The sequence below is a fragment of the Peromyscus californicus genome, unplaced genomic scaffold (genome assembly GCF_007827085.1).
Source record: "Peromyscus californicus insignis strain IS unplaced genomic scaffold, ASM782708v3 Scaffold_6__1_contigs__length_162567912, whole genome shotgun sequence".
NCBI classification, from domain to species: domain Eukaryota; kingdom Metazoa; phylum Chordata; class Mammalia; order Rodentia; family Cricetidae; genus Peromyscus; species Peromyscus californicus.
In genome coordinates this window covers 155192762-155209694 of record NW_026294584.1, presented here as the reverse complement: position 1 = coordinate 155209694, position 16933 = coordinate 155192762, and the positions used below count along the sequence as shown (strand labels likewise).

Here is a 16933-nt window from a genome sequence, read left to right as displayed (position 1 = left end):
CCACAGGTTCTCATCTTCTCTGGAAACAAAAGCAGAACCTCTTTTCCAAAGCAACATATCCTTAGACATAAATTTTGAAATCAAGATACCTTTAAAATATACATATTGATTTAACTCAGCAGCTTTTACAATCAAATGTCTCTCTGCAGTTAAAAATCCCAAAGACAATATAATCCAGACTCGCTGTGTGATTTCCATCTTTATGTGGCTTATTTTTTATATTACTTTTACTGTCCCTTTAAAGACTTTATTTTTAAAAACTATTTCTTTATATAACTGTTTATATTCATTTTCTTCTCTATTCCAAGCCTATGTACATTTTTACACACATTGTAAACCATTTAGAGGTTTATTTAATCTGAATGTGACTTATTGTGAATCTAGCTTTAAACTGCAGTGTCTAGTACTGAAATGTCAGCTTTGGCTGCTGGCTCTGCCCACCTCAGCTTTCCAACATGGTAGAACTATGTTTACTGCCAGCTTTGGGGGAACCATGCTCACTGCCGGACTCTGGGAGGCAGTGGGTTTATGCCTCTATTAAAGCAGTGTGTAACCCAGAAACCCTTTTTTTTTTTTTTTTTTTATTGTATTAGCAAAAGCTATATCCACCATGCAGCATAGTGTGCAGCTTGGAGACACCTCTGTAGGTCAAGGCCACATGCCACAAACCCACCATAGAGCAGCTCAAGACCACATGTTGCGGCCACCCACCTGAGACATGAAGCAGGAACCTGTTTTTGGCTCCATTTAGAATTACCTATTAAGTATTCTCAGATTTTAAGTGGAAACTCGAGTCGTTGGGTGCCATTTGTAGCTGAAGTTTTCTCTGGTCCTGCCCACAGACCATATAGCCACTTATAAACATATACATAAATAAATACATAATTCTAGTTTGGGCTGGTCTTCTAAAATACTGCTCCAGAATTCTCGCTTCACCTATATCTTTTGTCATGTTCTTGGAGCAAAGTGGTGAAGATGACTGAGAACTCAGGGATTTGATGAGAACTATGAAGCTCAGTGTGGCAGCCACTGGGACCTTGGTATCCAACTAGCTTGAATTGGGGCAAACAGTATAAAAGTAGGGTAAAATATCTCATCAATGTTTTTATTTTAATTACATGTTGAAAATGTAAAGTTTTGAATATAATTAGATAAGAATAATTTTCATTAAAATTAGTTCTGTCTTTTCTTTATTATCTAGTGTCACTTGCTTTGTTTCTGTTGGACAGTGACTTGAAACTTAAAAGCAATGAAATGCTGATATGTTACTATGTTAATATCTGAAAAATAGTCTTAAAAAGCTGTCATAGCCCTTGCTGAATAATGTTTGCAATACATTGTTTTCCTTTTGTAATGATATTTTGGTATTTGAACATGCACTTACTGTGTTTATGCCTTTTGGGTTCAATGAAGCTACACTGGAGCTCTGTGTCATTTCTGTTTGTTGGTTCCAGTGGTGCCAGCTGCTCTTTCACTGTGGACTGCCTATGTGACTCCGTCCTTATCGCCCACTGGAGAGGCTTTCCTTCATGTGCTCTGCAGTCACACTGCCTGCCAAGTGTCAGTGTAGAACACTGGCCTAGCATGTGCTAGGCCCTAGATTTGATCTCCATTTCTACAAAATAATTAAAGCACACACAGCAAATTGTGTGTACGTTATGTGTAGATTCTATGGCATCTTGTGAAGCTTACTTAAGCACCCACATATTTTAATATCCATGGGGTCCTGTGAATACTGAGGGATGGCTATAAGAGCCCCTTGAAGATGTACTTAATAAGAATACAAATTAAGTTACTTTACCCAGTGAACATTGAGTTGCTCTTTCTTTCACACAACTTGGGTTTTTGAGGAAGAAGAAAATCTGTTATGAATTTTAAAATTTCGGCAGGTGTGGATTTTATTCCAGTATGTCTTTCCTTACTTCAGACACTAAGTATTTTATTGTCTTTGTAGCTTTGCGCCTTTCCTGGAACTCACTTGGTAGCCCAGGCTGGCCTGGAACTCACAGGGATCCGCCTGGCTCTGCCTCCCGAGTGCTGGGATTAAAGGCGTGCGCCACCACCGCCCGGCTATTGTCTTTATTTTTAAAAATTGTTTGACAAGGTTGATACCCAGGGTTCATTACCATGCCACTGTTCACATTTTAAATTTTGTATAGCAGTCATTCTATACCCACCTTTTAATATGTTAATGTTAAACTATAGATTTTATTTCAGTTATGTATATATGGGAGGGCAGCAGTATATGCATGTGAGTGCATGTGCTTGCAGAGGCCAGAGAGGTTGTTAGATTTTCTGGAGCTGGAGTTATAGGTGGTTATTAGCTACCTGACAAAGGTTATTGAAGCGTGATCCCAAGTAGTCATATCAAATAAAACCAGGAATCAGATATTGGGATAAAAGCTGAAAGATCAGAGAAGCAAAGGAGCAGCCACAGTCACTTCTTAGCTTTCTGAATCCTCAGACTTTGAGATCCTGTCTTGACCCACCTTATTTTCCTGTCTCCTTCTGATTTTGCTAGGATTAAAGGTGTGAGCCACCATTGCCTAGCCTCTATGGTTAACTAGTGGCTAGCAAGTTCTGCCCTCTGATCTCCAGGCAAGATTTATTTGTCAGAACACAAACAAAATATCACACATTTCCCAATTTGTGTCTAAAGAAAAAGTGAAGGTTTTAACTAACATAGAAAAACTACATACAATAAGTACAATAACTATATATATATATATATATATATATATATATAAGCAATAATTACATTAACAATGTTTATTCCATTAGCATTTGACAAATTCAGAGAAAATACTCCATCTATCCTATCTTGGTGAGTCCAGAGTGTTGTACCTAATTTACTTTCTATCCTAATTTGTATTACCAACCCAAAACTATCTTTTTTTGTCTCTCAACCTCATACACTTTACACCTCTTTAGTGAGTTTCTTTTCTGAGTCTGGTAACAAGGAAAACTATAACTATCTAGTCTTCAACTCCATCAGAGACCTGAGAAGGATATAATATTACCTGAGTAAACAGTAAGTGTAGAGCAGCCTGATGTCCCTGTCATTAGGTAACATTTTATCCTTCTGGGTCTTTGATGGAGTTGAAAACTAAATAGTTATAATTATAGCTTTTCTTAGTTATAATAGAAAGTAAATTAGACACAAAACTTTAGACTCACCAAGGTAAGATGGATAATTATTTTCTCTAATTTTGCCAAATGCAAATGGATTAGATAGTGTTACTGTAATTCTTACTTAATAAATGTTTTTGTTGTATATAATTTTACTATGTTGAAGTTAAAACTTTCCTTTTTAATTAGACAAAAAGGGGAAATGCTATGGAATAATCCTCTTGTACACTGTAAAGATTCGTCACTCGAATTGGTTTAATAAAATGCTGATTGGCCGGTAGCCAGGCAGGAAGTATAGATGGGGTGACCAAATTAAGAATGCTGGGAAGAGGAAGGGCGGAGTCAGGAGTCACCAGCCAGATGCAGAGGAAACAAGATGAGAATGCCATGCTGAGAAAAGGTACTAAGCCACGTGACTAAACATAGATAAGAATTATGGGTTAATTTAAGCGTGAGAGCTAGTTAGTAATAAGCCTCAGCTACTGGCTGAGCATTGGTAATTAATATAAGCCTTTATGTGACAATTTGGGAAGCAGCTGCCTAGTATTTGGGAGTTGCTGGTGGGACATAAACTTCTATTTACAGGTGATGGGGTCCTCTGCAAGAGAAGTGTGTGCTCTTAATCTCTTAATCCAGAGTATCTCTCTAGCCACTTAATATTAAAATAGAAATGTGGATCAGTGTTCCTTCTCTTAGGAAGATAGCCCTAGCTGACTGTTCTTATTGGATTTTCCTCAGTAAATTGAAAATATTTTGATGTTCAAATTTTATTAAGATAATATATGGTATCAAAGTAAGAGAAACTTTTAAAATAATAATACTAGTGGTAAAAACCTAACATATGAGACTTAAATATACCGAATACCAAAGTGTTACCATTTAGTAGCAAACAGAGGCAGTCACAGAATTCAAAACACACAATCACAAGAGGAAGTGTCTTATATTTAGTGAAAAAAAACCACAAAACACCAGAACTGCTGCCTTACATGCGTTCTTCATTTAGTTTGTAGCTTAAGAGTTGCATCCTTTTTTCATCTTTCATTCTTTATAATGACATCCTTTTAGATATGTGCAGGGCAGGTTCTATGCATAACATGAACGTGTGTAACAACAGTACTCCACAGGTAGCTTTGAACTGCACTGCTTGCCTTTTTCCTTAGGCACACACCAGCAGTGAACATTTAACATGCCATTTTGGAAAACCTCTGTTATAAACCTCATTTTTGTAAAGGGAGTTTCTGGTACATCAGTAGCAGGCTTTGCCTTTTGTCACACTGCAGCCCAGGTCATTGGCTGTTTAAAACACACACATCCATGCAGGATGATATCATCATATATTGATTGTAAAGACCAGTTTTGTTGCTGTTGAAGGTTATTTAGCATTATAAATTGTATATCTTGTACATGCATTTGTATATGTATGTATTATCTTGTCATATACACATACATTTCTTATTCTTTACATTTAACTGTGTTAGAGCTTTAAAAATTGCTACTGGATAAGAAAGGCTATGAAAGAGTAGTATCCTTTCCTGGAAAATTGTTAAATCTTTATATAGGCAATTGTACTTTGAAATTTTTCATAGAAAAGACATACAGTATGTAGAGATACTTGTAGCCTGGAGTAGTTCCCTGTCTGTGCACTAGATGTCAGCTTTTGTAGATGAAAGGAAATATCCATGTCTTCTATAATCGGAAAGGTTAAACTTAAATATAGAGTTTACTGAATATACTGTGTGGGTTTTTTTTCCTCCTCAGGAAGCTGCCTATTAATATAAAACTTGAAAACCAAACAAAAACTTCAGCTTCCATAATTGCATGTCTTTCAGGAGGTACCTGAAGAGATTCTAGGGTCACCCATCCCAGAACCTAGACAGCGCTCAAGACTTTTAAGATCGCAGTCAGAAAGTTCTGATGAAGTTACAGAATTAGACCTTTCACATGGGAAAAAAGATGCATTTGTTTTAGAGGTAAGACTGTATTGGAATAACGTCCTAAGTGTTTGAGAAGATAAATATTATATAATTTATACCTTACAAGTCTCAGGGAAATTGTAGAAGTTACAGGCATGAAGATAGCACTGGGTACTTGATGTAATGCTGGCAGCTCTGAAGCCACTTAGGTTGGAATAATAGTAGCAGGCAAGTTGAGCAACCTCATCAAAGACCTAAGATCTGAATTGCCCAGAAATTCCAAATTTTGGGGCTGGGGATGTAGTTCATTTGGCAAAGTGCTTGCCTAGCATTCCTGAGGCCTTGCACATGATCCCCAGCGCCATGTGAACTGGACCTGGTGCTTAAGTTTGTAATCTCGGTACTCCAGCCTGGATGGTGAGTTTAAGGCCAGCTCGGACTACATGAGTCCTGTCCCCCTATCCTCTGCCCCACTAAAAAAATTAGAAAGTTCATGTTAAAAGTTTTGAATTTTTGGAGCAATTTAGTCTTTGAGTTTAGGAGTAGGAATGTTCAACTCTTTAAATCTGTGTACATGTCAGAGTCTGGAACACTGGAATCTGGAGGGTTTTGGTCCCAGCATTTTGGGGAAAGGACACTTATCTGTAATAGTAAACATTTGGAGTTACCTTTGAAACTTGAATGACTTTAAATCAGAAAATGTACCATTTTAAACACAGTATAATTATCACTTTTTATGATTGTATTTGATAAGTATTGCTATATGCAATATGTAATAATCTCATTGAATACTGAGTAATGTGTGTTCTTGTTGAGTGCAGGAGATACTTTATTAAAAGACACTCAGATCCCCTCCTCCCAGGCCAAGCCAAGTGTCCCTGTATAAGCCCCAGGTTTCAAACAGCCAACTCAAGCACTGAGTACAGGACCCGGTCCCACTGCTTGGATGCCTCCCACACAGATCAGGTTAATCAGTTGTCTCACTTATCCAACTACCAGGTTGAACTCAATCCTCGGGGAAGTCTTTGCCCTGGAGGAGATGGGAATGAGGGTTGGGCTGGGGGGAAGGCGGGGGGGGGGGGGGGGGGGGGGTGGGGGGGGGTGGGGAAGGGGGAGAACAAGGGAATCCGTGGCTGATATGTAAAATTAAATTAATTATAAAAGAAAAAAAAAAAAGACACTTAGATCAAGTAAACTCCTTTCCCAGAGAGTAGCCATGGACTGGTGCTCAGAAGTTCACTGCTTTCAGATCAGTGCCTCTTGCCCTGCCTTGAGACTAGCTTTTGGAGAGACAGGAGATCGCTTTAATATGGAATGGAAGGAAATGAATGACATATGCATGCTGTGAGAACAATATTAGGGAGTAGAGTCTGGTGCTTTTACCCAGTGACTCTGGAAGCTGGTAGTACAATTGTGTTGGGATGAGAGTCCCAAACAGTGTCTTTGACTGTCCTGCGAACGTCCTTCATGAGAGATGAGCAATTAAAGTGAGATAAAAGGTTCTTTCTTTCTTTCTTTCTTCCTTCCTTCCTTCCTTCCTTCCTTCCTTTCTTCCTTCCTTCCTTCCTTCCTTCCTTCCTTCCTTCCTTCCTTCCTTCCTTTCTTTCTTTCTTTCTTTCTTTGTTTTTTATTCGTGTGTGTGTGTGCATCCTCATGAGTTTTTGCAGGTGCCCCCTAAAGACAGAGATCTAGATCCTCAGATCTGGAGTTCCAGGAATTTGTTATGAACCATCTAGCATGGGTGCTGGGAACCAAAACTAGATCTTCTCCAAGAACATTATATGCTCTTAACTGCCGAGCCATCCCTCTGGCCCCTGAGTTTTCACTTACAGAAGTAGTAGTCTGTTCTCCATTGTTCTGCAGTTTGAGATGGGGAACAGGGAGATCAGTGGAGGAGCAGTGTGGCTCAAGGAGGCCTTAGGCTCTGAGGTTGTACAAGTTACCTTGCCCAGCTGAAACATCAGTACTTCCTGGAGTTTGCAAGAAATGGGGATTGTTAAGACTCTACTTTAGATATAGGAAAAGAGAATTTCAAAGTGGGGCCCTAAAAATGTTTTAACAAGCTCTCTAGGTGGCTAAGCAGCACTTGAATTTTGGTTCAGAGTGCTAGGATCCATGTTGGACAGAGGCACACAAGAAAAAGTGCTGCTAGTGTGGGCAGAAGATGGGGGCAAGGTACAGATTCAGAAAGGGGAGGGAGGGATGGGGAGTGCTTGTGATCCTGCTTGTGTAGTGTTTGGGGAATCGTGGCTTGAGGTGTGGCCATGACTGGGCAGCTAAGCTGAAGTAGAGGTGAACATGGCTGTGGGCTGTTGTGATGTAAGAACACTATGGTGTTATTTAGGGTTGTTTATATTTTATAGGGAGTACTTTAATAAGCATTTTGAAAAGTCTGCATAAACATAACCTCAGTCAGTATACTTCAATATATAAGAGATTTCACTTAGAAGTATTTGAAGTTGTTACTGTGAAGAAATTGCTGATGCTAGAATTTTTGTTTTATGTTACATTTTTATTTGTTTATATGCATGTATCTCTCTGTGTGTCTATGAGCATATGTGTGGGTGTCTGCAGAGGCAAGAAAGGGGTGTCTATCTGTAGATGTAACCAACCATTTTTTAAAATAAGAAACACAGAGCCAATACAGAGATAAAAGCCAAGAGGTCAGAGCAATAGCTAAGAGCTAAAAACCTTACCCTTCACTATCGTGGTGGTCCTACCTCTCCGAAAGAGACCTACTTTCTGTGTGTCTGTCTTTATAAAGACTTTATGTTCTGCCTTCTCATTGGTTGTAAACCCAACCACATGACCGCCTCGTCACTGCCTGTCTGTACAGACCTCCAGGTCTTCTATGGTTGGTATTGAGATTAAAGGCGTGTGTCTCCAATGCTGGCTGTATCCTTGAACACACAGAGATCTACCTAGCTCTGCCTACCAAGTGCTGGGATTAAAGGCGTACACCACCACCACCCAGCTTCTGCGATGGCTTGCTATTAGCTCTGACCCCCGGGCAACTTTATTTATTAACATACAAATAAAATCACATTTCAGTACAAATAAAATATCACCATATCTATCTTAGTTACTTTCTGTTACTGTGAAGAGATACCATGACCAAGGCAACTTCTAGAAGATAAGAGTTTATTGAGGCTATGGTTCCAGAGGTTAAGAGCCCTTGACTATCATGACAGGGAGCATGGCAGCAGGCTGGTTGGCGCTGTGATGGAGTAGTAGTTGGAAGCTTTTATCCTTATTTCCGAGTAGGAGGCAAAGAGAGCTAACTGAGAATGTCATGGGCTTTTGAAACCTCAGAGCTTACCCCAAATGACACACCGCCTCCAACATGGCTACACCTCCTAATCCTTCCCAAGCAGTTCCACCATCTAGAAAGCAGGTATTCAGATATGCAAGCCTGTGAGAGCTATTCTCATTCACCACAGGGGCACTGGATCTGCTGAGGCTGCCATTTCAGGCTGTTGTGTCTCAGTTTGGGGTCCTGGAAAGAGCAGCAGACACCCTTAACTCTGAGCCATGTCTCCAGCCCCCTTGTTAAATGTGTTGGCAGGGGGAAATGACTCTGCGTTTTTAGTTCTTAAATCTGCCTTTCAGATAATGAAAGTAATTTTAAGGAATCAGGACAACTTCGTGTTTAGTGATTATGTGGTAGTTTTATCTTTCTGTTTCTAGATCCAAGACACTGGCGCCATGTTATTTAGTAGTTTTATCTTTGTGTTTCCAGATCGATGACACTGATGCCATGGAAGATGTGCACTCCCTCCTTACTGATGTTCCCCCTCCTTCAGGTATGCAGCAAGCTAGCTCTGAGATTAAGCCTGTGTGCATCAGTGCTCTGGCTCTTATTTGTGAGAGGGCTAGCTTTCTTTTTAGTTACTTAGTAATTCAGTCATTTATTGTTTTTGAAATGTATCATGTATCTCAGGCTGGCATTGAACTCAGTATGTAGTCAAAAGTAATGAAAGTTTTATATTTAGATTTGATTGTTGAGAACCATCATTTCTAAAACCATAATCAGTAAAATATCAATTTTAATTTTAATTTGTTTTGGCAGGTTTTTATAGTTGTAATACAGAAATTATGCCTGGCATAAATAATTGGACATCAGAAATACAGGTAAACCATTTTATTAATTTGAAACAAATATACATTATAAGTAAGTTTCACTTAAATACCTATTCTTTTTGACACCAAGTACAAATTACAAATACTATCCTTTTTAATTCCATTATTTCTTCATTATTGCCAGTTTTATCAATTATTAGACTTTTAGGAAAAAAGAACAAGATGTCGTGTTGTTGTGTCTCCCCCCCCCCCCCCCCCCAGATGTTCACATCAGTAAGAGTGGTCAGACTGAGCAGCCTCAACCTGACTAACCAAGCTCTCAATAAGAACTTCAACGGCCTGTGTGAGAACTTGCTCAAGGTAGGAGCCCGCCACTCAGAACCAGGCAGGTTAACTTTGTCCTTTGTCCCTAGTGCCTCACGGGCCCAGGATGTGCTGTTTCTGACCTGTAGGTCTCACCTGTGCCACATTGAGGCACTAGCTTGTCCTCACTCTCCTAAGAGACAGTATTATGAAAAAAGCTACTGAATTTAGTAGCTTAACTTCCATAAAAACCTAGTACATTTGTAGAATGGTTGTCAGAGCCAGAATTGTTGACAAACGTTAAACCTTTATTGGTGCGTGCTCTTTGCATAGAGTAGTGGGTTTAGTAAAGTTGTGTTAGTTCATTGTGGTGTATGCTGTGACTGGGCTCCCCTCAGTCCCTCCCTTCCAAGATAGTCCTGCCTGTGACTTCATGTCCTCTGTGTTTACATGATCCTATCCTGCAAACACTTCAACCTTCCTGACAGCAGTCACTGACACTGTACTTTCAAAGAGAAGGGGCCAGCTTTGGCCTCCTTTCTTGGTTTTCACCTTTGTGATGTAATGCTCATGGACAGAATTAACTCCGTGAAATCATTAGCATGAAATGAAGAATTAAGTCACCAGTCCTCTCTTTTATGCAGAGCTTATATTTCAAACTCCGGTCCATGACCCCCTGCTGCCTGTGCCATGTGAACTTTACAGTGTCTCTGCCTGAAGACGAGTTAATCCAGGTAATGAAGGGGCCATTGGCTGTAGAAGAGGCTTCTATCCCTTTGTGATCTGTTTTAGTTTAATGTTACCATAATTAGCTAACTACAGCACAGTGTTTGAACTCAGACTATCTGAAGTTGTATATTAGCATGCTTCAGGCTGTGTATCTAATGTTGTTATTGCTGGTTATCTGCAGGGGATTCACATGTGTCCTCCCAGTGAGACACAGTAAACACAATGGGGCTCATTGTCCAGGACTTTAACAGCCCTGTCTTTCAGAGAAAGCTCTTCGGAAATGTCTAGGTTTAGCTAGACGTGGTGCACATCTGAGTTTCCATAGAATTTTGAGAGTCTTAATGAGGAAGGGCAAACTACTAAGTTAATACAGGTTGTCCCATGGTGATGAAAGCAAATTGTAAGAAATTTAATTTTATTAGTGGTTATTTTACTAATCATGATTGTTTTTATAATTCTAGGTTACAGTCACAGCAGTTGCAATAACTTTTGATAAAAACCAGGCCTTACAGACCACAAAAGCCCATGTCGAAAAGTCACTGCAGAGAGGTAAATTTTGATGTCTGTCCCAGCTGTGTGCTAGGTTCTTCGGTTTAAACGGGGCAGTCGATGGCTGCTGAATAACTGCTGTGTGTTTCCTCTCCAGCCTCCACAGATAATGAAGAGCTGCTGCAGTTCCCTCTGGAGCTCTGCTCAGACTCACTGCCTTCTCATGCTTTCCCAGCGACTAAAGGTCGGTCCCGCGGACGCTCATGGCATGGGAGTCGCTGGCTCCTCTCTGCCTCCTCACTAGAGTCCACTGAGGAGCCCGCCCTTCATCTGTCATTGTGTGTTTCCATATGTATAAATGGGGGAAATAATCTTCTTTCTTTACTTTGTGAAGAGATTATAAACTGTGAAGGTCATTTTTCTCATGTTTCATTCTTATACCTCAGTTCTACTAAAGTTTTAGCTTTTGAAGATTTGAATTTCCCAGTGTAAATACTTACATATAGTGTATTTGGTATTTTATCTGGTTAGTTTTCTTCTAGTAGAGGTTTTTAAACATTTTGGATTTTCATAGATTCTCTGGGGCATGCTCAGGTTAGCCATGAATGTTTCCATATTTTACACCATGGCTGTAATTGAAGGATATTGTTTTTATAAGAAACAGATAGTTTTTCAAATACAAAATAATTTCCCCTTAATGGGAAAACTCTCTTGAGTTTTCTACAGTGCGTAGAAAAGAATGGGAAGATTTCTTTTTTTTTTTTTCTCTCTTTTTGTTTTTAGTATAATTTTTATTTTAACTTTTCAAAACGGTTGTGTCTAATCTTATATTACATATTCAGTAAATGTACTTTGTATTTTTTTCCTAAAGTTTTTAAATGAGAAATGATTCATTTGTTATTTGACATAAAATTAGTTACTATAATCGTAACACTTAAAATTGTTCCATCTATGAATACTTTTATTTGAAAACAAATTATGTATAAAACAGAGTAAGTGTGTGTGTGTGTGTGTGTGTGTGTGTGTGTGTGTGTGTGTGTGTGTTCACTGAATCAGTCAATGCAAAGCCTGTCTCTCCACGCGGGAGTATATGTTTTACCAGAGACCTGAAGTGGTAAGCCATGGTCCGACTCTGAACTTCCTTACCTGGTAGCTTGGTCATCCCCTTGTCTCAGCTCTCCACTCCAAGTTAGGACTTGTACACAGAGTCTCGGGCACTCCTTAACGTCCGCGGAAGAGTGAAGGGGAGTCCAGTTCTGAAGTGTCTGAGTTCAGACCTGAGTAAACATGGTTTCCAGAGGAGTAAACATCATTGTTAAGAGTCTTCTTGAAGGGCCTGATGGCATGGCTCAGAGGTTAAGGGCGTTTAACCTCTTGCTGCTTCCCATCACCCACATGGCAGCTTACAACTGTCTGTATCTAGTTTCAGGGGATCTGATACCCTCTTCTGGCCTCTGATTATCAGGTACACATACTCAGCATAGACATACATGCAGGCAGAACATTCGCACACATAAATAAGTCTTAAAAATATCTTCCTTGAGCTCCTTAGGTGCCACTCTTTTCGGGGATGAAAGAGAAACCTCTGCAGTAAGAAACCACCCCTAAAACCTAGTCAGTAAAGGTTGAATCTGTTGCTAATTTACAAGAGTATATGTTTGGAGTCGGGGTGCATATTAGCTGACCAGATGTAGCAGATTTGACATATCTATACTGATGGCTTCCATAGTGTTGCAGGGTCAGTCACAACTGCTGATTATATAATTAGTATTATGAAATGATTGTGAACTAAAGAACAAAGGGAAGAAGCCATTTGGATGGAATGTCTTTTTTGTGAACTGCCCAAAGTGTGTACAGCTCATTTTCAAAGGCAGCATGAAGGCCTGAGGTGGAGGGAAAGCAGTAGAAATGCCTGTCGGCAGCACTAACGCTGAGCAGGTATGCAAGTGGACTGACTGACTGCGGACCTCTGTCAGCCTCAGCCTCTCATGTCGAAAATCTGAAAAGTTTTATACTTCCTTTTAGCTTTAAGTTTTAAAAATTCCTTCAGTTTCTGTATTTTGTGGGTCTATGATTGTTAACATGTTTATATTGGAGTGGCGCATGCCCTTAATCCCAGCACTTGGGAGGCAGAGGCAGGCGAATCTCTTGAGTTTGAGGCCAGCCTAGTGTACAGGACAGCCAGGGCCACACAGAGAAACCTTGTCTCGGGGGGATAAATCAAAAGCTGAATTCATGCCTGAGATCAGAGAGTTTCCGTAATTATCAGTGTTTCCAAGAAAGTCTAGTCAGTTTGACCAGCAAGCCCAGTTCCTCTCTAAGTTGTGAGTCTCAGCGCAGCCTCTGGGTGGGAGGTGCTGACAAGAGGTGTGCAATGAGATCTTCAACTCCATGCTTACAGTGTGGGCTTCCTAGATAGTACCTGAGAAAGGGTTGCCAGAGTTGGAAAACCATTGAACCACACCACACCACCTTCACTACCATCCTCATATCAGAACCATCTTGTCTACTAATGTACATAAAAACGTGTGCCACCCAGTGCTCCATGCAGAACACCTGTGCTTTTCTGGAGCATGAGCATCTCCAGTGAGTGCTTAGAGTATCTGTCCCTTTCACACACTTGTGTGGGTTCTGGTTTGTGTTGCATGTGTAGATTGGCTTTACCTCCTCCACCTTTTCAGGACACGGGTTAAATATGCCTTTAAAAGTTATTTCAAGGTAATTTGGAAGATTTGAGGGTAAGGTGGGTTATAAAAGGTCTGAAGACTAGTCCAGTGGTCTTATAGCATGAATGGAGTGTGTATGTACTATAACATGACAAAGTGTTGAGTAGAAAGAGAAAGTATGTGAAAATCTAAGTTTAGCCGTGTATGGTTAGGAAGAATGCCCAGGGACTAGCCTGCTCCCTCAGACATTGACTTCTACTTACCATTCATGTTCTTAAAAGGGGGAGGGGGGACTTGCTACTTGTTTTTCTCTTTTTATGTTGACAGGGAGAGTAGTTTGAAGAGCCAAGAATAATATATTTATTAACAATTGCATCTTTGCTTTTAGATAAACCCCTCATTATTTTCTTGTTATCAACAAGGGTAAATGTCATGTACCACTTTCATTACACGTATCCTAATTCACCATATAGAGTAAACCAGACTCGGAACTGTCTAGCCATAGTCAGGTTTTCCATTTCATGATGAAGAATTTGGTGTTGTTTTTCTTTTTCTTTTTTTTTTTTTCTTTTTGGTTTTTCAAGATAGGGTTTCTCTGTGTGGCTTTGGTACCTGTCCTAGATCTTGCTCTGTAGACCAGGCTGGCCTCGAACTCACAGAGATCCGCCTGGCTTTGCTTCTCGAGTGCTGGGATTTATACCATATTTGAGAGATATTTAAAGTAGTATAAGGCTTATAGTTGTTTAAGTCCATCAGCTCACTGTAACTAGTAACTCACAGAGTGCCGCCTGGTTGGTGTTTTGTTTTTTTGTTTTTTTTTTTTCAAAGTAACAAAAGTTTATTGGTCTCAGATTTCTGGTTGACTCAGTGTCACCTTGATATTTCCTTAGATTTGTTTGCTGTGAAATATTAGAAGGTGGTGATTTCAGTCATTTCTTAAAGAATGTCATGTGAAGGCTGTCAGGATTTTAGGACTATGGATGGTGTGGTATCACCTGCAGCTTTTCTCAGAAGGCTGTGCTGTAAGAAAGCATGGACAGCACAAACTCTACCAAAATGGTTTAGCCTCATCAGTCTCCACACTTGAGGCTTTTTTTTCTGCATTTTTTAAAGGTGCTTTAAAATGATACCTATAGAAAAAAGGGAGAGAGATAAATACAGTAAAAATGTAGAATCTAAGTAAAGATATTCCTGGGTAAAAAATTTTAAAATGAGATTTTTTTTCTCATAGAATGTGGATGAGCTCAATAATTTTGTACCTTAATGTTTGTAAAAGGTTAACACTACTTTAAAACCTGAAGTTAATAAAGCCAGGCAGTGGTGCCCACCTTTTTAATTCCGGCACTTGGGAGGCAGAGGCAGGAGGATCTCTGCGAGTTCCAGGACAGCCGAGGCTACACACAGAAACTCTGTCTCAAAAAACCAAAAACCAAAAAACAAAAACAATACAAAAATCTGAAGACATAAATCTTGAGATACTAGTTACAGTGAGCTGATGGACTTAAACAACTATAAGCCTTATACTACTTTAAATATCTCTCAAATATGGTATAAATCTAATCTATCATAGAATGATAGATTCATTTGGATATTGATAGTTTAATACTATCAAAAAATTTCATTAGGATAACTTAGTGTCTCTTGGTTAAAAGTGCAGACAAGGACCTTTCCATACACTCTTGTTTCCTGTCTCTCTGCTGCTTGGTACTTGTTCAATCCTTTCTGCTCAATGGCAGGTGCTGTAGTCTGCAGGGCAGGGGGCTCTGTTTAATCAGTCACTGACTACAGTAGCGAGCAGGAAAATCTGTGAACATTAGTTTTTATTTTTCCTACAAATATTTCTTAATTCTTAACTGTATATAGTAGCTCCCTATACTACTACAAATACCTTTATATAGTAATCATCTCATATAGCTGCTGAATCTGCTTTTTAAAAACTGCACACTTTGACCTTATGATCAAAATAGTGACAGCAATAAAAAGAATCTGTAAATAGTCTTCATATAGTTGGATGGCCAAAGCAGTGGCAGGCGAGAGAAGCTATCAGGATAGAGAATGAAGAATATGAAAACTAAAGAGAGGCAAACCAGGTGTAACCCCAGAACTTGGGAGGCTGAGGCAGGCTAGCTGAGATGTTAGGGTATGAGACCCTTTCTCAAAAACAAACAAATAAAGGAATGAAACAAAATGTAAAGATAGGTACAAGTGTCTGGCTCATTCAAGAGAAGGGGTGGAAGGAAGGGAGTTAATGAAAGTGGGATAGAGTAGCTTTCCCTCTGTCTTCAGGCAGCTTGAGGACAGTGAGGTGAGGTGCAGAAGAGGCCGAGGAGGGCAAAGCAAAGAAAAAGACCTAGACTGTGAAGGAGAGAGCTAACAGTATTCAGAAGAGAAGCCATAGAGCACAGTCCTAAGAAGAGTAGATGCCCAGAAGTGGGTGCAAGACTATGACAGGGAGTTCAAAAAGGAGAAAGCAGTGGAGAATGTTTGTCTGTAGTTGGAGAATGTGACCCCTGTGGAAGTTCATCATATGTTATTGAAGGTGTACATTACTGATGTCTTACTTTTGGGTTTCCATTATAAAATATTCAAATTGAAGCTGTTATTTCTATCTTTATGCCTTAATTTACAACTCTTCTATGGCAATTACTTTATCAGTTCATCCACATCTAAGTAGCATTATAGATAGGTTTATTTCTATCTTCAGATTCATCATTAACTTAGTTATTAAGCTACCTTTTTATGTATAAAGTATATCCAATCATTTATTATATTGATAAAAATTCCTAAAAGAATGTAAAAACTCAATTGTGATCATAGTAACTTAAACTGAATGTTTAAATGAGAAAATAATAAAAATTAAAGACTCTGGGCTACAAGAGAGTATTATTTTTTACTTTTACTCTATAAGAGAGTAATTTTGTAGGAATTTTTAAGATAGTAATTTTTAAAAAGATGTTTACTCTAAAAAAATTTATAGTAAAGATGATTGATATATTGTAATGATGAGACATAAAAAGTCACTAGAGTTAGTAATTTGTGTTATAGTGGTCTTTGTCCAGTGTGTGTTGCTCACCAGAAAACAAGGTGACTTAGAAAGCCTAGAAACTTAGTGACTCAGGGTTCCAGAGGCTGAGAAGGCCTACATCACATTCTGGCAACTCAGAAGGGCCTTCTTGCTGCATTGTAGTGTGTAGGAAAGACCAAACTGACCCTTTACAGTGGTACCCATGTCACTGGAGGATAGAGCTGTCTGGCCTAACCAGCTGTAATACTGTTCTCATGGCAACAGAATGTCAGCATGTACCTCAAGGAGCTACGGTTGACAGATGCTTTTGTCACTGGTTGTGACAGACAACTGAGGAGAACTTTAGAAGCATACGAAAGGAGGGAGGAGGGGGCCTTGCCACATCTGCTGCTGCTGTCAGCCTCCTGACCCAGACTCTGGGGTAAAGGCGTACACCACATGCCCACTGCTGAGGATGACTTCAAGATCAGAAGCAGGGCCAGTATGATGACTCAGCAGGGAAGAGAGCTTGCCACCAGCTCTGATGGCCACCTGAGTTCCATCCCTCGGTCTCATAGGGTTGAAGAAGGAAGCATGCCCTCTGCAGAGTGTCCCTTAAC

General features: G+C 39.7%; 1 protein-coding gene across 41 annotated transcripts in view; it reads left to right on the top strand.

Moving 5' to 3' along the window:
* Positions 1–16933, top strand: part of C2cd5 (C2 calcium dependent domain containing 5) — a 146144-nt gene that overhangs the window by 68377 nt on the left and 60834 nt on the right. For 40 of the 41 annotated variants that reach the window (XR_008214172.1, XR_008214173.1, XM_052719071.1 and 37 more), the window contains 7 exons: positions 4959–5099; positions 8782–8845; positions 9112–9173; positions 9384–9482; positions 10070–10159; positions 10616–10703; positions 10801–10887. Coding sequence is in view for 39 of the 41 variants with exons in the window: in XM_052719071.1 (XP_052575031.1) it covers positions 4959–5099; positions 8782–8845; positions 9112–9173; positions 9384–9482; positions 10070–10159; positions 10616–10703; positions 10801–10887 (631 nt within the window). In the remaining 2 variants the exon portion in view is untranslated. The remainder of the gene's footprint in view (positions 1–4958; positions 5100–8781; positions 8846–9111; positions 9174–9383; positions 9483–10069; positions 10160–10615; positions 10704–10800; positions 10888–16933) is intronic. The other variant, XM_052719063.1, reaches the window with a different exon arrangement.